Below are 21,331 nucleotides of genomic sequence, written 5' to 3'. Positions count from 1 at the left end.
TTGCAGTTTCTTGTTTGGAAGGTAGTCTCATGAGTGCTGTCATAGCAGCGTGCTACTGGTCCAGTAAAAAACACACAAATCAAACAGAACGGATTGAAATGGAAAGGGTTTTTTGTTCCCACCGTTGATTTCAATAGAAAAAAAACTTTTTTCAGTTTATTCCAAAAACCGGAACAGAGTAACGTAAAACCCTAACAAAAGGCAAAACGCAGATATGAAAGGGGCCATATATCATCATTATGAAAACTTCTATGTAACCCTTTCAGAGCCGCATGAGATCGGCAGCAGTCCCATAAAAAGGAATACCGCGGTAGAGCTCACGCGTGACCACTGCACCATCTTCTCCCGCTCTCACCCAGCAGTTGGACTCCAACCACATACTTCTCGCTTATTCTCAAGGTAGGGGATGAATACTTTTCATGGCACAACCCTTTTAAGCATCTTAGACAAACTTCTTTTAAGGTATCACTCACATTCCAAAACACACAATGTGCAAAGCTTTTCACTTTTCTGCTAAGTTTCACTTACTGGTATTTTACAAATATGGATACAAATTAGTGACCAAACCGCCTATATGGATGAGGCCTAATGCAAACTCATGGTTAGTGTAGAGGCAATACTGTATCAGAGAATTTACATTCATTTATTGTATATGCCATACTCAGCATTTCCAATCAAAATGTAATTGTGTATGCAGATAGTAAATATTCTTCCATTGAGTCTACTGCAATTCACAGATTAAAGGGATCATCAAAAAGTTACCAGTTTAAATAGAGCTTTAATGTTAAACTTTGTCCTAGTGGTCACAGTGAAAACTGCAGGTGACATGGACAAAAAAACGTGTCACCAAAAATTGGGCTCATTTGGGTTTTATACCATTGCATTGATACCGTGAAACCTGCTGGAAAAATCCACAAGAGCTTTAAAGATCCACACTGATCAATTTCTACACAAGTTTTCTGCTGAACATGGATGAGATTTACTAAAATTCGTATATCCAGATCGAGGAGTACACAAACACAGAATGTAACGGTGAGTCGGGTACAGGAAGCCATGTTGGACACATACTTGCTCAATGCTATACAAAAACCAGTCTCTAGAACATAACACCAGGACAATTTTAAAGCAATTTAACTTTTGTCAGCTTTAACCCTTTCCAATCCAATTTGTATCCTGGTTTTCCTAGGGGGCTTACTCTTTTTCTGCCATTATACAACGGCGCTATCTGCTGGCTAAAGCCAGTACTGCATGAGGTGACACATTGGATAGGCTCCGCCAGCAGAGAGGCTGGCAATATACAGTAAGAGAACCCCGACGAATGCCTTCCAACATCGGAGCTGTACAGCCTTAAATCATAATGTCTTCAGATGCCAGACAGTGGATTGGAAAGGGTTAAAACTGAACTACTAAAACCACCTACAATGTCTTCTAAAATGCGATTGGGTGTCGTAATGAACAGTTCATGTAAGCAAGTGACTATCAAGTAAAATAGCTTTATTTAACATTTACATTAGGAGAGCCTGGCCCATCTTTGACTTTCTTAAACAGAAAAGTAAGGGTGTACAAAACAGGTTGAAAAACATTCCAGACAAAGTTTACGTAAAAATATAAAATTAGGAGGGGGAAAAAAAAAAACTGGAATCAATCGAGTTATTTTATATCTTTCATGGTCTTTCTCCAATTCCAGAGGTCATCGATCGTCTGCAAGGTAAACAAAAACAAGTGAAAGCATACATTTATCCAAATAAAATACCTAAAACTTCTTAAAGAGACTTATTTGGGGCCTTAAAAGGTGTCGGTCAGCAGTTTTGCTGATACAGACCGCTGTAGTGTCCTGTCAAGACTGAAGGGGCTGCGCTATGGAGCCACTCCAGGAGCCCTGGTAGATTTTCTCTCTGCTGCTGAAGATAACACTTCACAAAGGTAAGCTTCAGTTTTACTTCCCTGACCCTACAGAGTCATAACTTTTTCAGTAGACAGACGCCCCCACATGAGTTTGCTTATTTTGTAATGGCACTAGAGATGAGCGCGCGTACTCGGAAAAGCACTACTCACTCAAGTAATGTGCTTTATCCGAGTATCGCTGTGCTCGGGTCTGAAGATTCGGGTGCCGCTGCGGCTGACAGGTGAGTCGCAGCGGGGAGCAGGGGAGAGCGGGCGGGAGAGAGAGATCTTACCTCCGTTCCTCTCCGCTCTTCCCTGCAGCTCCCCGCTCCGTGCCGGCACCCGAATCTTCAGACCCGAGCACAGCGATACTCGGATAAAGCAAATTACTCGAGCGAGTAGTGCTTTTCCGAGTACGCTCGCTCATCTCTAAATGGCACCATTTCTGGGTACAAGTTCTTTTTTTTGCAGATGAGTTTTGGCACCATTTGAGTCCATGCAAATTTTTCATTTTTTTTCAGGTGGTAGGCAAGCAATTTTTATGGCTTTCACCTTGCAGTATAAATAATTTTATAGTTCAGGCTGTTAAACATGCAGCGATACACGTTTCGTGTATTTAGTTTTACTTTCCATAATATGGCATTTGAAGGGGAAAGTTTGTTTAAAAAAAGCAAACCAAGTTTCATTATGGGACTAGCCCATGTTATCAGTATTTTTGTACTGCAGGATAGTACGCCTATCAATGTAAAACTGACAGGTATTAACTGTCAGGCCCTGACAGGGTACAAACATGGCGAACTTGAGGCCCTTCTATAAGCTTGTGGTCACCATTGCCTGAAGCATTCAAGGGGTTTAGGTAGGGTCACACGAGCGTTTCTCGCAGCCAGTACACAATGACATTGCGTATTGGCTGCCCTTCGCCATATACTCTTGGCATGCATGCACACGTAATGTGCCACAAGATAGAACATGCTGCGATTTTTCTCGCACATGTAATATATGCAATTCGTGTGAGTGGCAACATGGCCGCCTTATACAATATTGGTACAGCGTATTTGCACGAAACCCACGCGTGTGAGACACAATTACCGTACACGCGTGTGAGACGGCCCTTAATCTGAAGTTCCCCCTCATGCCAGCTTTTACAGCAGGAGCTTGACTAACGCACAAGGACCTGCTACATACACAGGACACTCCGGCAGTGTTTGTTCGGCAACATTGCAAATAAAGTGCAGCAGAATAACGCCCTTTAGTGACTTGTAAAAAGCTGACGACACGTTTACAAACTGTTCAATTAACATAACTGAAAAAACGAAAACACCCAATACCGTACCTTTTTATTCTCCGCTCTGAAACAATTCTTCACGTAGTTTGTAAACCTTGCCTCAACTTTCGGTAGGCTGCCACCCTAAAAAAGTGTATAAGTTATCATTAATGCCAAGTTATTTCTTAAAGGGGTTGGCAACTTACTAGCAAAACTCCTAAATGAGTGTCAGAATAGAACACTTTGTGGCAACTTTATCCTAAGCTCTTAATTACAAGCAGACCCTGCCTAAGGCCGCATGCAGACCGCCATGTCGGATCCGGCTGCGAGAATTCTCGCAGCTGGACCCGTCCTGCGCCCCTGCAGGGACCATCGCGTACTCACCTGCTTCCGCAGCTCCGGCTGTTTGATGTGCCAGCTGCTGGGCACCCGGCTCATGCGCAGACTGGAGGGCGGGGAGCGAGTTTCTGAGCCCCGCACAGAAATAGAGCATGCCGCGATTTGTTTGCCGCGCGAGACTTCACGCGGAGAAATCGTGGCCGTCTGCCTAGGATTGCGTTTGCCAACGCAATCCTATGGTAGCTTACCCGGGCGGAAATTCTGCGGGAAATCCCACCGCGGAATTTTCGCCTGTGTACAGGAGGCCTTAACTGGATTGGCTGAGTGCTACATGGTGGATTTTGACACATTTTCTATTCAGACTGATCTGGTGGATTGAGCTTATGACTTTTACCCACCGATTACAATGTTATGCGATTGCAGCAGCATGTGCATCAGAATGCAGCAGTTCTGGTGTAATCACAAGGCAGATTTATTGAAGAAGTTTCTGTAACTGAAGATTCCATTTCATACATCTGAATGGATGTTTGTGCAGCGACTGCACCGCCATCTGCAAGTTCCATTCAAATGAAAGGGACAGCTGTAGCAATATTTGCAACAAATACATGTGACTGTACCATAAAATGTATTCATCTTGTCTGCTGAACACTACCCATGTTCTTTCCCTCATTGCAGGTGCAAAGTGTATAGAAATATGCAAGGCATTTACAACAATGGCAATTCAAACCAGTAGATTCATGTACTATACACCTCACACCTTCCATCTTGCCCCAGCTGGGACACCTTAGAGCAGATCAACTATTGAAAATTGCACCAGAAAACAATTATACACTTTGTGCCACATTATACTTTTAGACACAGTGCCAAGTCTGAAAAAGGGTATGTGCAAAATCTGATACAAAACCAAGCCTACTAGTAGATATAAAGTTAGAATAGACCGTCTAAAGTCAAGCTGGACTTACCATCCAGCATGAAATACTGAAATCTGGCACATTCGAAGGGTGCGTTCACAAGAGCGTATATCGGCTCGGTTTTCACGCCAAGCCGATATACGTCCTCCTCATCTGCAGGGGGGAGCCTGGAAGAGCCAGAAACCGGAACTGAGGCTCCCGCCCCCTCTCCACTATTTTCAATGAGAGGAGGCGGGACGGGGCGGGTCTAAGGGCCGCGAATTACCCCGCCCCGTCTCTCTTCATTGCAAATAGTGCAGAGGGGCGGAGAGGAGGCAGAGAGGGGGCGGGAGCTCAGTTCCTGCTCCTGGGCTCTTCCAGCCTCCCCCCCCCCTGCACATGAGGACAACGTATATCGGTTCGGCGTGAAAACCGAGCCGATATACGTTCGTGTGAATGCACCCTGAGACTGTAGGTTTGCCCTACATTACACAGTATTAGTAATTCTGCCCTATTGTGTAAGCCACTGACTTAGGTATATCTTTTATTTAGTGGATCCAATTTGGCTGCAGTTCGGAATTAGTCTTAAATTATATGTCTCCACTTCAAATCACTCAAAGCTGATATTGCATTATAGCCACAGACACAGTGCATTACCCGCGTACCTTATCAAATGTAGCCTGCATTTTTTCTTTTATCTGTTCAAAAGTAAGGGGTGTTTTGGGTGTCTTTGGAGATGGTTGCTTGCCTTCGTGTTTCCCTTTTTGTTCTGGCGTCTAAAGAATAAAGGAAGCAGTTATATTCAGTTATTGGCGATGTCTCCAGAAATCCAACAATCATCAGAATCTAAATGAGCCTAAAAGGAATTTATCAAAGTAATTAAATCATACTGGATCTGCCTACGGCAGCCAACACTGAGAACGCAGCGTACTGCTAGGACCTTGGACTACTCAACCAATCGGGAGCTAGGGGTGTGATATGGGCGTTTCTCCTGTCATACCCCTAACTTCATGGTGGCATCAAGATACACTAATAGCAAGACCTTGTATCCACAGGGAGAAAAAAAAATTATATATAATATTTTTTTTTTCATAGAACTATGAGCAGACATCTTTGACTTAATTGTTAACTGTAGAGAGACCAGGGGCCAAGCAGTGTCCACTACCAGTATCAAAGGTTGATTGTGTCACTTGACTCCAGCTTCATAACCGCCATTACTGTTCACTACAAACCTGCCGTCTGATCTCGCCAGACAATACAAAAAGAAGTGGGGGCTCATTGTGAGGTACCGGGGGCCATAGTGTAAACTAAAAACCTTGATTTAACAACCAGTGCTATTTTCAGATGATGGATTCCCTTTCAAGTTATGTATGCTAAACACGAGTTGATATCTTAAGGCTCTTTTCACACGGCGCTGTTCTATTCAACACAGGCTCCGTCCCAGCTTTGCATCTTCTATCAACAGAACTGCAGAGACTGAAAGATAAATTCAATATGCAGAACAGAGAAGTCTTTTGTCTCCGTTTCAATCCCCATCAGTCAGGTCAGCACTTTTCGATCCAACTTAGGCCCAACGCACACGGGACTTTGTTGCAGAATCCGGAGTCTGCAGCAATAAGCCTACATAGCATGCTATAGTAAAAAAAAAATCTTCATATCCACAAGTGGAAACCAACTGGTTTCCGCTCGTGCAAAAAAAAAAAAAAAAAATCACCAGCAGGCTTTATTTTGCTGCGGTTCCCACACGGACGACTTCCATTGAAGTCAATGGAAGCTGTTTAATCTGCAACCCGTCTGCAATATCAATTCACACATCCACAGTACAGAAAAAAAGATGAGCCGGACAGGTAAACAGGGTCCTCAGCCACATGCAGGGTCGGACATGACTACTGTGGACATGAGGCCTTAAAGGGAATGCATCATCAGAAAAGGACCTGTTGTATAAATAAAGTTTTTATGCTTAATTTTTTTTTTTCAAAGAATGCTTGGTAATTTATTTTTTCTATTTGGGGGCCATAATCTACCTTTAAAAAAAAAAAAAAAAAGCCCTAAAACCCTGCACTTGTTATAGTGCCCACAGAGCCTAACGGACACCTTTAACACCAGACGATTATCAAGCAAATCACTCGTTGGATCGGTTTGCATAATTGTGCAATCTGAACGCATGCAGTGAAAGACCGATCAGTGAAAAAATCGCTGATCAGATCTTTCATGCAGACCATAAAATCATTTTCTAACGGCCCATTTACACTGAAAGATGATCCCTCAAATGACAGTTTTGAGCGATCATCTTTGCATAAACTCTTAAGTAGCTGATTAGCTACTTAAGAGTTAAGTGCAGGTGCAGCGGGACACCGCTGACCGTTCCGAGAACAGCAGCTGCTTTGCTTTCGGAGCTTTTAGCTGATATGCCGCTTAGCTGATAGCACCCCGAGAACAGCAGGAGCTGCTTTGTTCTCGGAGCCATCGCTGAGAGTTCTGAGTGATACCAGCTGAAAGAATGCTATCAGCTGGGATCTCGCTGAGAACTCAGGTGCTGATAAGGCTCATTGGTGACTTAAGCTTGCTAAAAGTCATTGATAAATGAATACTGCACGAACAATGCACAATGGCTGCCCGTTGAGAGACAACGATTATCACTCAAAAGATGGCTTTTGAGCTATAATCATTGTGTCTAAATGGGCCTTTATGCTGCTTCAGATCACACAGGTAAACGTCTGATGTAGAAGGGGGCTTATAATAGTCGGACACTTCCTGATCTGTACAGAAAAAACTTTACAGCAGTCATCATTATCACAGGCATGATTACAATGAGAAGGGTCCTTTTAGATGAGCGGATTGTCGTTCGCTCTCGTACGGCCCGTACAGACAAGCAGATACATTGTTGGCTTGTTCAAAAGAGAAATTTATCTGTCTTTCACATTCGTAGTATAAGTGAATGAGAAGGACTGAACCAGGACCGTTTAAACCGAACGATAACGAGTTAATGGAGTTTTAGGCCTCATGTCCACGGGGAAAATCAGGCCCGCTACGGATTCTCCATGGAGAATCTGCAGCGGGTCCTTCCTGCCCCGCGGACATGAGCACTGAAAATAAGAATAAATCAGAATTAACTCACCTCTCGCACTCTCCGGATCCTTCCTTCGATGCCGCGTCATCTTCTCTGCGTCGCGGCCGGATCTTCTTTCTTCGGCCCGGCGGATGCGCAGGATGACGTCGGTGACGTGCCCCGCGCATGCGCCGGCCCGAAGCAAAATGATCCGGCCGCGACTGAGAGAAGATGGCGCCGCAGCGAAGAGAAGAAACAGAGCAGGTGAGTAAAATCTGATTTTTGTCTCCCGCACGAAAATGGAGCATGGTGCAGATTTTTTTCATGCTCCATTTTTAAAAAAATCACTTTTATTGACCATCCGCGGGTATTTATCTACCCGCGGGTGGTCAATGCATCCTCTGCACAGGTCACAGAACATGTCTAGAACCGTCTCTTCTACAAGTCAGTGGGTCAGTCTCCGTCATGTACAGATAATAGAATTTAAAAAAAAATCTAAAAATCAGAAAGAAAAAAAAGGTTTGAAAAATGGAAAGGGTTTCATCATCTGGTTTTAATTAGCAAAAAACTTAAGGTGATGCATTCCTCTTGAAAGGCTAAACGGGATAGAAACTTCAAAACCGAGATCAAAGTTGTTTCTGCTTTGCATATTGAAACTTATGATTCCGTCCAGGTTTCTGTGCTTATTGCCATTTAGTGCATAGACCACTAAAAGCCAGACTATAGGTGGCGCTAGATACAGGAGTGTAGTGTGAAGAGATTCTTATTTTGAAGTGAAATGTTACATTTTTTCAGTTTTGTCAAACAAACAAGTTTCAAAAACACAGGTGAGCGGCTGCTGTTTAAAGAGGTTGTACCAACAAAAATATAGTTATTAAAAAAAGGTTACATCCTCAGATATTTTAGGTATAACTTTAGAATAACGCAAAGAAAGGAAAGAAATTTTGGACGTGAATAAGGGCATATTCACACTATCGTGATTTCAGCATTGCGATGCACGGCTGCGTCACACGGTGAATGGAGTCAATGAAATTACTCGGACTTTCATTAATCTATTCACATTTGTGTATAAACACTGCAGATACGCAGCGTGAGCCCTATTGTTTTGCATGGGTTAGTGTATGTCCATACACAATACATTGCGTATGGGTGACCTTACATTACACAATCCTGCTATGTGACAGAGCAAGGAATTTAAAGAAACAAAACAGGTCACAATATGCATGACCGCATGCGCGAGATACACGGTCATGCGCAGTGCACCCACGGTAATAGCCGAGTCACAGTCCGATAAAACACTGCATGACCCAAGCAGCGCCTTACGCATATGTGAATGAGCCCATTCTGAAAAAGTAGTGTTTGTCAACAGGCCAGCTATGCTTCTATCTTGCAAATGAGTTTGAGTAACAGATTTAAAGGGGTTGTCCCGCGCCGAAACGGGTTGTTTTTTTTTCAATAGCCCCCCACCGTTCGGCGCGAGACAAACCCGATGCAGGGGTAAAAAAAAAAAAAACGTCCAGTACTTACCCGAATCCCCGCGACTTCTTACTTACCGTAGTAAGATGGCCGCCGGGATCTTCACCCACGATGCACCGCGGGTCTTCTCCCATGGTGCATCGTGGGCTCTGTGCGCTCCATTGCCGATTCCAGCCTCCTGATTGGCTGGAATCGGCACACGTGACGGGGCGGAGCTACAAGGAGCAGCTCTCCGGCACGAGCGGCCCCATTCGGAAGGGAGAAGACCGGACTGCGCAAGCGCGTCTAATCGGGCGATTAGATGCTGAAATTAGACGGCACCATGGAGACGGGGACGCCAGCAACGGAACAGGTAAGTGAATAACTTCTGTATGGCTCATATTTAATGCACAATGTACATTACAAAGTGCATTAATATGGCCATACAGCAGTGTATACCCCCACTTGCTTTCGCGGGACAACCCCTTTAACTGGCACTCCTGGAACAGAAATGGAGTGTAGAGACTTCCCAAGAAAGCCAGCCTGGCCCTTCGTCTAGGGAAACAGTAGGAATCCCAGCAGACAAGAATCCGCTAATCAAATCCATGGTATAAATTCAAACCAACTGGTGAGAAAACACAAAAACAAAACATTACTCACTTTTAAAGGTTTGGCAGGAGTGGACGGTTCGGACGCTTTTCCATTGTGGCTTGACTTTTGAGCAGATTTCACTTTTGCAACTGGAACAGGCTAGTAGATAACAGTAGAAGTATTTTGACAGTTTAGATAAAGTTTCTCTAGTGGAGTTCCGATACTAGAATTAACTTTCCCATAATTTGCCGTCACAAATGGTCAACCACCAGCAGCTGTGACTGTTTTCTGTGATACAGGACTGTACTCGTCTGCTGCCCTCACCCCTATGGACACTGAAGGGAACAGCAGTGTCCACCACTCAACTCAAACTTTTTTTACTGCGGTGGTGCAACGAGGAGGGATGTGTGAATTGGAACTCCTGTTCCAATGATCATTGGAGAGTACACTAGTGGTGGATCCCCAATACTCAACTAACTGTGCTGTGCATACACTCTAAACACCCACTGTGGAAAAACACCATTAAAACACTACTGACAATGCATACAGCAGAACACCAAATGTTTAAACACTCTACTGTGCCAGAATACCCCAAACCCACAGCTGGGTATGTATATGAATCTAACTTTTCATAAAGCAATAGTACAAGCAAACAAACTTTGCAATACATCTTAGAGGTAAATTGCTTCTTTCTCCACTTATGAACCACTTGGGCCGGCTGCACACGGCCGTGACGGGCTCCGCCGTGTAATTCCGCGCCGGAGCCCGTCACGGCGCCCCCCCCAGAGACCCCCAAAACTTACCTGCGGTTCCAGCGTCCTCGCTCCCGCATGATGCTTCGGCGTGATGGCCACGCCACATGACACGCCGGCCACGCCACATGACACGCCGGCCACGCCACATGACACGCCGGCCACGTCACATGACACGCCGGCCACGTCACATGACACGCCGGCCACGTCACATGACACGCCGGCCACGTCACATGACACGCCGGCCACGTCACATGACACGCCGGCCACGTCACATGACGTGGTGGCGGTAGGCGATTTCACGCTATCTTCTGCTTTGCCATAGCGGAAGATAGCGTGAACAGAAGGCTTCCATTGACTGCAATGGAAGCCATCCGCGCTTACACCTGCGGCAAATAGAGCATGCCGCGGGTGAGGACGGGAGATTTCACGGTGCAGAATTCCGCACCGTGAGCCCTGAGCTATTAGGTTCAATAGCTGCGGGCAACACAGCGGATTTCCGCCGCGAATTACGCGGCGGAAATCCGTCCGTGAGAAGGCGGCCTTAGACGAACAAGGATAACAAAGTAGCTTAACATTTAGTCACTACTTTATATATGTAATCTGTAAAAAGGTATTCAAAAGGGAACACACTCCAATTTACCTGGTACAACTTAATTCCATCTACCTTAAGTTACATTTAAAATTAAGAAAGTTTACCTTTTTAACAGGTGTTGTTTCTTCATCCTCATCATCTTCATCCCTAAAACAAATTTATTCTTAGATCATAAAATTACCCAAAGAGGTCAGTGGTGTAAAGTCCTACATGAAGAACAGATCCAATGAACGTCTATACTTGGGGTTAAACCCGAATAGAATTTACCTGGCAAAGCATGCTTCGGATTCCACAGAGGGTACACGCAAGAAAAACGGCAGTATTTATAGTATGTCTATTGCAAATTGCAATAAAACCAGTTACTGGATTGTGACGGGATTATACCCAAAAGTAAAGGCATGGGGAGTAACAGGTGCCCGCTACAGGAGAATAAGACAATCTGGTATTAGGACCTTTAAGGAAATCTGTCACCTTTTATCCCTATAAACAAAGCTTATGGGCTGAAGGTAGGTGACCCACGGAGTTTGGGGATGGTACCCTCCACTGTCGTTTCACCGGTAAGCATGCTGGAAGCGGCTGCCCAATGCATTGAGTGGCACTGCTAAGTAGTCCATTCATTATAAAATTAGAAAGGTCAAACTACTTAACACGCTACTCAATGCATTGAGCGGCAGACTTCAGCGCTTCCACCATGGGAATGAGGAGGAAAGCAACACATCCCATAACTCCATGGGTCACTTACTTTCAGCCCATAAACTTAAATTATAGGGCTAAAAGTAGGTGGGTGATAGATTCCCTTTTAACAAAAGCCAGTGTAATCATTAACATGTAATCATTATTCATTTAAATCCCTACTCATTCTATAGAGACCAGTAGTCATGCTATCAGTCATGGACAGCCTTCCCTCTATAACAGTGCATAACAGAAATAATGGTCCGTCACCTTTAAAGGGAACTTGTCCTCACACCTTTGAGCCTCAAAAACTACATTATGGGGTTCATGAGGGAACAGAGCCAGGTTTGATACTCAGCGAGTGCCCTGCTTCTGAGCAGATGCTCTCCCACAGATGAATGGGAGACCGCGGATGCAGAGCCATCAGTAAAGTCACGCTGTGTGCATGGGCCAACTACACAGGTACTCCGTGCAGCAACGAGACAAGTATGAAACAGCTTCCAGGACTCCCTGTTCCCTCACTTAAGCCACAACAGTTTATGTGGCTGAAAGGTTATGACAGATTCCATTAGGCCAGCTTCACACAGGCAAGATTTGTGCGGTGCGACTATTAACTCTTGAATGGGTTTATACACATAAGCGAGGTTTTCCTGCATCGCAGCATGTCCTGTCTGTGTAGTAGTGAGCTGGGCTGGGGACCAACCATCTGACATTTATGGCATATACAACAGATAGGCCATGTCAGATGGGAACAATCCTTCAATTTGTTAAGCAACTTTATTGCCATTGTGCAACATACTCATCATCATCATCTTCGTCGTCGTCATCGTCATCCTCATCGTCGTCGTCATCATCATCCTCATCGTCGTCATCCTCATCCTCCTCTTCGTCCAACTTCACCTTTTTCTATTTGAAACAGCAAATTATTAGCCATTGGATAAACAGATATAAAAACTACTACTCCAGCAGGTGGCACTGTGGAGAACTAGTCACTCCTCTGCAGAGCTCTTCCCCAGGAAGCAGTGCATGGCCTATACAAAATCTAAAAGTTACCCTACCTGTGGAACCTTAGATGCAGAAGTAGCAGGTCTTTTTGCATTCTTTGTCGCTTCGGTGTTTTCTTCTTCCTCTTCATCATCCTCCTCATCCGACGAGCCCAAGTCTTCTAAAGCTACAGTCAGAAAGATTAAAAAATAAAAATCGCATTTCCCAACAGAAATTCATATCCTATAATACTCAATGTGGCAACTATAATAAATGGTCAACATGTTCACTTACAGCGGCTTTGCAATATTGTGAAAGATGGGGGCTGCCATTTCTATAATACCTGATCACACAAGCCTATGCAAAGTGTGCGCTACTACAAGTGGTCACTATACTTCGTCCACATACTGGCAAATGAGCAGTAGTCGTTTAGGTCAGTTGTAACCCAAGCTAGAGCAAAACCATCATTTCTTTTGAATCTAGACTCAACTTAGGGCTAACTATGAGAAATAGACCATACCACATCTATAGAAGTGAAATATATATATCTCCTTTAAACACCCCGCCTCTATATAGTTAACCACTTTTGGTCACAGCATTCTGAGACCACTTGTGTTATAGGATAGCCGATCTGATAAACCGCACTGATAAACCACACACTCCATGTGCCGCGAATGGAAGCAGTCCGTGCGGAATCCGGGCAAAAATGGAGAATGCTGTGATTGGTTCCTGCAAGTGTGGAGGAAGAATCGATTTCCCATAACGGGCTATGGGCGCTATTTGCTGCGGTTCCGCGGTGCGGACACCCGTGGGGAGGAGGGCTTACGTTGACTGAGCCTCATTTTCTGAGGCCCGGGCCGGTAACAGTGGTTAATGGCAGCCTGGGTGCCCTCCTTGGTGAAATTAAAGTCTAATGCCAGCCCTTTGTTCCCAGCTATGGAGCAGGTTATTGGACAGAGTGACCGCACTTGCAGAGGAAACTACACGCCCAGAGCAGTTGTAGCAGCCCGAGATGATACAAAGTTTAATTTCCTAATTGATGCCGCTACTTACAAGAGTCACAGGTATGATTCTACCCTATATAAGGTTTTGCATTGGCAAAACGAACTCCCTTTAAGTACAAACGGGTTAGGGCTTTGTGCTGCACTGTGTAACAGCTATTTGGGGGGGTAGGGTGGAACTATTAGTACATAGGCATGTAGACTCCATGGCAAAAAACTACTTACCAACAAGATGTTGCCCACTAACATATACAGGACCAGATCCGGACTTCAGCCGCAAAGTCACAGGCGGTGTAATTTCAAATCCACCAAGAGAAACCTAAAATGGGTTACACAAATTTATATGGAATAGTAGAGGTTGTCCAACTACTGTAGTATACAAAAAGAGGATCTGTGCCCCGATCTAGCGAATTAAAACCGCAAGTGTGCGCACAGTCCAATAAAGGGTTATATGAATAAGATACAAAAAATCCACAGCAGGAACTTCAGCAAGTCCCTAAAGCGCCTGATATGGTTATACCAATAAGTTTAGGAAAACTACATTTGGTACAGTGTAAGGAGTGTGGTTTTTACATTTTCCTGAATTTCATCACTTTGTTAATCAAAACGAGTGCATGTGAGTAACACCCCCGTTAGTCTTAGGGTGCATTCACATGACCGTATATCGGCTCGGTTTTCATGCCGAGCCGATATACGTTGTTCTCATGTGCAGGGAGGGGGGGGGGGGGGGAGGCTGGAAGAGCCCAGGAGCAGGAACTGAGATTCCGCCCCCTCTGTCTCCTCTCCACCCCTCTGCACTATTTGCAATGGGGAGAGGCAGGATGGGGGCGGGGCTAATTCACGCCACTTAGCCCCGCCTCCTCTCATTGCAAATAGTGCAGAGGGGCGGAGAGGAGGCAGAGAGGGGGCGGGAGCTCAGTTTCAGCTCCTGGCTCTTCCATCCTCCTCCCCCCCTGCACATGAGGACAACGTATATAGGCTCGGCGTGAAAACCAAGCCGATATACGTTCGTGTAAATGCAGCCTTAGGAACACAAATCAGAAGCACCTTTGTGCCAGCAGCTTACTAACCTCTCATTGCTGCAAAGTAGCACATAAGTAAACGAGTTCTCAAAGGTAACAGTAAAACATCTGAGGAGCTCACTAATAGGAATTCTCTGATTAACTCCCCGGCAGTCACGTTAAAATATAAAAAAAAACTCCAGAATTTTTTTTAATTGGTACGATTTTGAATTTATGTTTCATAGAAATATATTTAGCGCAAAACCTTTGCCTTAACAGCAATTTAAACCCTTAGTGTCATCATTTTAGCCTTAAGGCCGCCTGCACACGGGCAGAAATCCCGCGGCGGTATTTCCGCCACTGAAAGTTTGCATAGGAGTGCATTACAATATGCACTCCTATGCAGACGGCCGCACGAAATCTCGCGCGGCAAACAAACCGCGGCATGTCCTATTTTTGTGTGGGGCTCGCACTCACCTGGCCGCCGGCTACGGTCTGCGATGCGCCGGCTGCGCTGCAGCCGGCACATGAAAGAGCCGGGGCCGCCAGGCGCGGGTGAGTACACGCTCGTCACTGCAGACTCTCGGGTCAGGTCCCGCGGCGAGAATTCTCGCTGCTGGATCCGACCCACTCATCTGCAGGTGGCCTTAGAGCCATAAATCGCACCCCCTCCTGTGCTCAGAACTTACACTTTTGTCAGTGTAGCTGTATGACGTCTTGTATTTTGTGGAACAAGTTCACGTTTTTATAAGATCCAATTCCGGGTTCCCATGAGCTACTGAACAGCCTATTCATTTTTTTTGCCGGACAGCAATAAAAAAAAAAAGCAATTTCACCAGTTTTAAGGAATTCATTTTTATGAGGTTCCCCAAGTGATATAACTATGTTAACTCTATTCTACGGGTCAGTATACTCTTATTTTTTGGGGGTATGCTAATAGAACCAAAAAATGTTTATTTTGGCTTTTTTTATGGGATTCACTGTGCTCTGCAACATTTTATGGTATGGGTTGTTATGAATGTGGCAACAATATTGAGTAGTTTATTGGTCATTTATATTTTAAGCATTGTGTAAGGGGAAAGTTTTGAAAAAGGTTTTCTGTAAACAATTAAGATGCCAATGACTGCAACATCACAGGGTTAAATGGTACAGGAGTGGTTAGAGACGACCCCCATATGTGACAATCAGAGAGCAAATATGCTCTGAGTGATGAAGAAAAATTCCATGTCACCTCTCTGGTGGGACAGGGAGTCGCAGAACTTCCCTGATGTAGGCCTGCCCCCACTATCCCTACACACTGAGTAAAAGCTGACAGCTGTAAAGTTAATATTCCCAACCCCACTTCAAACAACTGTAGCACTGGTCATGTAAGTGCTTTTAACATGTCATAGTAAAGCCAAAATTCAGAGCTTTAACACAAAAAAAGCATGTCAACTGCGCTGAAAGACCCAGAGCTGCAACTATTAAAAGTAGAACGAGTGTGGTTCACACATAACTAATGTTTTATTCCTACAGAGCAGACCTCGTCCTAAATATATGGAGGGAGATTGGAAAGGGGGGGGGGGGGGTTAGGATACTGAGCACATTTATAGGAGAACATGTAAACAGCTGATCTGTCATTTCAGGACTGAGGAGAATATCCTATAAATTTCCATATATACTCTATGTATCCAATACTTACCGTTGGCTGTACAGATGGTCTCAAGGACGCAAGAATGATCTTCAACTGTTTTCCTTCATAGTTCATCCCTTCAGCTTCAATTATGTGTAACTCGTCTTTAGCAGCGGCACCTAAACTAACCTAAAGAGTGCATCAGGTTACAAAGTGTTAGATGTAAAAGAGAATACAAAATACATGAGTTTCCAAACAACTTGTGTTTATACGATACCCAGCGTGAAATAGTAAAACTGCAACATACTTCAAACTTGGCTAAAACAAATTTTTGTCCTGAAAACCCACCTGAAGTTCTGGCCACTAGGGGTCTCCCTCCCTCATAGCTTGCTCTCCTCTGCCTACTGACAAATGTTGAGACCCAACCACCTTACACAAATGATGGAGCAAGGGGATAAGTCATCGTGCTCTCTGAAGTGTATAGAAAGCAGAGGGGAGGAGAGAGACACACACCACTTGCAGCTTTGCTATAGAACAGGAAAACTGCACCCAGTGCCCAAACAGAACAGTCATGACAAAACCAAATGGACCTTGTTGACTATAATGGGGTTTATTAGGTCTTGGGCATTTTCTAGGACAAACAACACTGCTGTGCCATTTCATCTTGTTTAACCCTTTCCAATCCAATTTGTATCCTGGTTATTCATAGGGGGCTTACTATTTTTTTGCTGTTATTCGACGGCGCTATCTGCTGGCTAAAGCAGTACTGCATGAGGTGACACATTGGATAGGCTCCGACAGCAGAGAGGCTGGCAATATACAGTAAGAGAACCCCAACGGATGTCTTCCAACATCGGAGCTGTACAGCCCTAAATCATAATGTCTTTAGACGACAGACAGGGGATTGGAAAGGGTTAACAGAATCCAGCGACAGAGCTTCTGAAGGGAACCACCGATGCTGATGTGAATGAGCCCTACTAGTAAGTCACTGTTTACTGAGCTTTGGCTCCAGAAATCTCCATTGCTTAGAACACTTTTCGTTAAATGGCTGTGATTGGTTCATCGAGAGCTGGCTCTGATTGGCTGAGCCAGTGCTCGAGAACCAATCAGAGCAATCTCTTGCTGGAGGCAGGGTTTTCAATTCATGCTACCAGCAACGGATGTTCTGTCGGTGGTGACAACTGCACGGAAGCCTGCAGGAACACTGAAAGGGACCCAGATGGCGCCTGCTAGGCGAGTATTGCTTTTTTTCACATAGCGTAGCTAGGGTGGTTAACACTGTCAAAAACACGGTACCAAGTTGTGCCGCGCTTCTAGCGGCGCTGAAAACACTGTCCATTCCTTTCAATGGGCGATATAGCGTTTAAAAACCATGAAACACCCAGAAATAGAACAGACCGCAGCGATAAAAACCCTGCATTTTAATGCCTTTCTGAGAAGCCTCACTGAAATAAATAGCGCTGAAAACGCGTTAAACGCTAAAAAAAAAGGGCTGCTGTGTCAATATCAGGCAGCTAAATGTCAGCAAATGGATCAGTTCATCACAAACCAGGTGGCGAATTTTAGAAAAACCACCCAAGCGCATTTTGAGAGCGATCCCCTAAACTTACCGTTCGCAGGGACAACTGATGCTCGCTTTCATCATCATCCACTTTAAAGGTATAGTCTTTCTTGTCTGCCTTGAGTTCACATCCTGCAAAGACAGAACAGGTTAGTGTAACTGCAGTCGCCCACAAGGCGGCTCTCCCACTCCGGGGAATCCCCCCAGCCAAAACAGCTCCGTCTCCGGAGGGAACCCAACAGCGTCGGACGGACCCACTGACAATAATGGGGTCCATTCAGTCCTGTGTGCAGCACATTCTCTTCCGGTATTTTGTGCCAGAACCTCCGACCAGGAGGTCCAACGCAGATGTGAGACTGGCCAAACAGAAGCTGGGAAACGTCAAGCCATATATATATATATATATATGTTTTGGTGGAGCCGGTCCATGTAAAGGGTTCCGACTATCCCCTGATGGCAGATGTTGGTCATCACAAGGCATCAGCCAACCTCAAGAAGTGCAGAGACTATTAGATAAGTGGTCATCGGGCAGATATGGAGGATCTTACAGGAGGAGTGAGGACATCTCAGACCCCCATACACAGAGCAGCTGTGGAGCATGGCCGCCTCATTCACTTCAGTGGGGTGCTGGAGAGGACACAGCTCAAGGACTTGGAGTCTCCAGCAGCCCTCCTTGCAATGAAGGAAGCCATAGATTGCATACATGACCACTGCTCCATCCAAGGACCTTCCAGACCACCAGTCAGCCATGGGACGACTCCTCTAGGGGTCAACTACACATCCTAGAGGGGTCCTGCCAACATTAAAGTAGAGGAACGGGAACCTTCTGATCAGCAGGGGTCTGACTGATCGGCTGAACCATCTGAGAGTGCAGGGGTCCCCCCGCCATCTGACTGCAGGGATCCCCCCCGCCATCTGACTGCAGGGATCCCCCCCGCCATCTGACTGCAGGGATCCCCCCCGCCATCTGACTGCAGGGATCCCCCCCGCCATCTGACTGCAGGGATCCCCCCCGCCATCTGACTGCAGGGATCCCCCCCGCCATCTGACTGCAGGGATCCCCCCCGCCATCTGACTGCAGGGATCCCCCCCGCCATCTGACTGCAGGGATCCCCCCCGCCATCTGACTGCAGGGATCCCCCCCGCCATCTGACTGCAGGGATCCCCCCCGCCATCTGACTGCAGGGATCCCCCCCGCCATCTGACTGCAGGGATCCCCCCCGCCATCTGACTGCAGGGATCCCCCCCGCCATCTGACTGCAGGGATCCCCCCCGCCATCTGACTGCAGGGATCCCCCCCGCCATCTGACTGCAGGGATCCCCCCGCCATCTGACTGCAGGGATCCCCCCGCCATCTGACTGCAGGGATCCCCCCGCCATCTGACTGCAGGGATCCCCCCGCCATCTGACTGCAGGGATCCCCCGCCATCTGACTGCAGGGATCCCCCGCCATCTGACTGCAGGGATCCCCCGCCATCTGACTGCAGGGATCCCCCGCCATCTGACTGCAGGGATCCCCCGCCATCTGACTGCAGGGATCCCCCGCCATCTGACTGCAGGGACCCCCCGCCATTTGACTGCAGGGATCCCCACCATCTGAGTGCGGGTGGTGGTCACATGCTGGACCATCGTTTCATGCACACATGGATCTTCAGGACACCCACTCTTGGGATCAGTGGGGTCCCAGCCGTCACCCCCTACCGATGAGAACGTTGTAGCCTAGTCCATGCGGTGGGTGGGGAACTACATTCTGGGGTAACAAGCCCTTTAAGAGTCAAAGGACAAGATCTGGCAGGGTATTATGGGCAGCAGAACATAACGGAGTAGCCGGCAGGGTGTCCTCTAATCCGGAGGATGGGCAGTAAAGGCACAAAGGACACCGTGCCGGTGGGCAGAGCACTCCACAGCCCGCAGCTACATCCGCCTCCACAGGCCGCACATGGCTACCAGCACGTGGTGGCGCGCGGGGAGAGGTCACGTGAGCAGACTCCACTGCCGCAGCGGTGAGCAGCCCGCCCGCCGTCCGGGTGCTAGCAGCCAGCAGCAGGCGGCCGGGTGCTTCTAGGACAAACATAGCTATAGCTCGCGCGCTAAATACCGAAGAGGAAGTTCTGCGGGCGCAGAGGGGCCAAGTTGTCCATATCCATGCTGTCTTCCATTCTCTCCGCCGCACGAGCGCCACACAACTACAGCTACAATGGACGGTGTAGTGAGGGCGGGCGCGAGCGTCGTGGGGGGATTTATAGCCACAGGGCAGGTCTCGCGAGAGTGGGCGAGCTAACGGGGCGGTGCTTGTGGACAGCGCAATAAGCCGCGCCCTGATTGGCTGGGCGGTTCTCGGTAGTTAGGCAGGATTTTTTGCTCTTTTTTTGTTGCCTGCGGACAAAAGAAAAAGATTAGAAAGTGTCATCAGGGCTATAGTGTGACCCCGTGTACAGGGGGGGAGCTGAAGACCCCCAGAGTGTGACCCCAGTGTACAGGGGGGAGCTGAAGACCCCCAGAGTGTGACCCCCGTGTACAGGGGGGGAGCTGAAGACCCCCAGAGTGTGACCCCGTGTACAGGGGGGGAGCTGAAGACCCCCAGTGTGACCCCCGTGTACAGAGGGGAGCTGAAGACCCCCAGAGTGTGACCCCGTGTACAGGGGGAGAGCTGAAGACCCCCAGAGTGTGACCTGTGTACAGGGGGAGCTGAAGACCCCCAGAGTGTCACCCCCGTGTACAGAGGGGAGCTGAAGACCCCCAGAGTGTGACCCCAGTGTACAGGGGGGAGCTGAAGACCCCCAGAGTGTGACACCGTGTACAGGGGGAGCTGAAGACCCCCAGAGTGTGACCCCGTGTACAGGGGGGAGCTAAGGGGGCTGAAGACCCCCAGAGTGTGACCCCGTGTACAGGGGGGAGCTAAGGGGGCTGAAGCCCCCCAGAGTGTGACCCCGTGTACAGGGGGAGCTGAAGACCCCCAGAGTGTGACCCGTGTACAGGGGGAGCTGTAGACCCCCAGAGTGTGACCCCGTGTACAGGAGGGAGCTAAGGGGGCTGAAGACCCCCAGAGTGTGACCCCGTGTACAGGTGGTAGCTGAGGGAGCTGAAGACCCCCAGAGTGTGATCCCGTGTAGAGGGTGTAGCTGAAGACCCCCAGAGTGTGACCCGTGTACAGGTGGTAGCTGAGGGAGCTGAAGACCCCCAGAGTGTGATCCCGTGTACAGGGTGTAGCTGAAGACCCCCAGAGTGTGACCTGTGTACAGGGGGTAGCTAAAGACCCCCAGAGTGTGACCCCGTGTACAGGGGCGGGGAGCTGTAGACCCCCAGAGTGTGACCTGTGTACACGGGGGAGCTGAAGACCCTCAGAGTGTGACCCCACGTACAGGGGGGGTTGACCCCCAGAGTGTGACCCGTGTACAGGGGGGAGCTGTAGACCTCCAGAGTGTGACCCGTGTACAGGAGGAGCTGAAGACCCCCAGAGTGTGACCCGTGTACAGGGGGGGGGGGGGTGCAGACCCCCAGAGTGTGGTCCCGTGTACAGGGGGGAGCTGTAGACCCCCAGACTGTTACTCCATGTACAGGGGGGGAGCTGTAGACCCCCAGAATGTGACCCCATGTACAGGGTTGGACTGTAGACCCCCAGAGTGTGACCCCGTGTACAGGAGGGAGCTAAGGGGGCTGAAGACCCCCAGAGTGTGACCC

At 47.4% G+C, this 21,331-nt stretch overlaps 1 protein-coding gene across 2 annotated transcripts; it reads right to left on the bottom strand.

Moving 5' to 3' along the window:
- Positions 1-1,473: 1,473 nt before the first annotated feature.
- Positions 1,474-19,906, bottom strand: NPM1 (nucleophosmin 1). Of its 2 annotated transcripts, none has more exons than XM_066590417.1 (11): positions 19,749-19,906; positions 17,700-17,782; positions 16,159-16,278; positions 13,702-13,795; positions 12,550-12,662; positions 12,291-12,397; positions 10,924-10,966; positions 9,542-9,631; positions 5,043-5,153; positions 3,218-3,292; positions 1,474-1,701 (listed from the first exon to the last, which is right to left on the bottom strand). In XM_066590417.1, exons 1-11 carry the CDS (start codon positions 19,807-19,809, stop codon positions 1,651-1,653), a joined length of 948 nt encoding a protein of 315 aa, XP_066446514.1. In that variant the 5' UTR covers positions 19,810-19,906; the 3' UTR covers positions 1,474-1,650. The 2 variants fall into 2 exon arrangements, with proteins under 2 accessions (XP_066446514.1, XP_066446516.1); XM_066590419.1 differs by having other exon boundaries at positions 12,294-12,397.
- Between the last annotated feature and the right edge of the window lie 1,425 nt (positions 19,907-21,331).

Source organism: Eleutherodactylus coqui, chromosome 2 (genome assembly GCF_035609145.1).
Source record: "Eleutherodactylus coqui strain aEleCoq1 chromosome 2, aEleCoq1.hap1, whole genome shotgun sequence".
Classification (NCBI taxonomy): Eukaryota; Metazoa; Chordata; class Amphibia; order Anura; family Eleutherodactylidae; genus Eleutherodactylus; species Eleutherodactylus coqui.
This window is presented reverse-complemented; position numbering and strand designations above follow the sequence as displayed.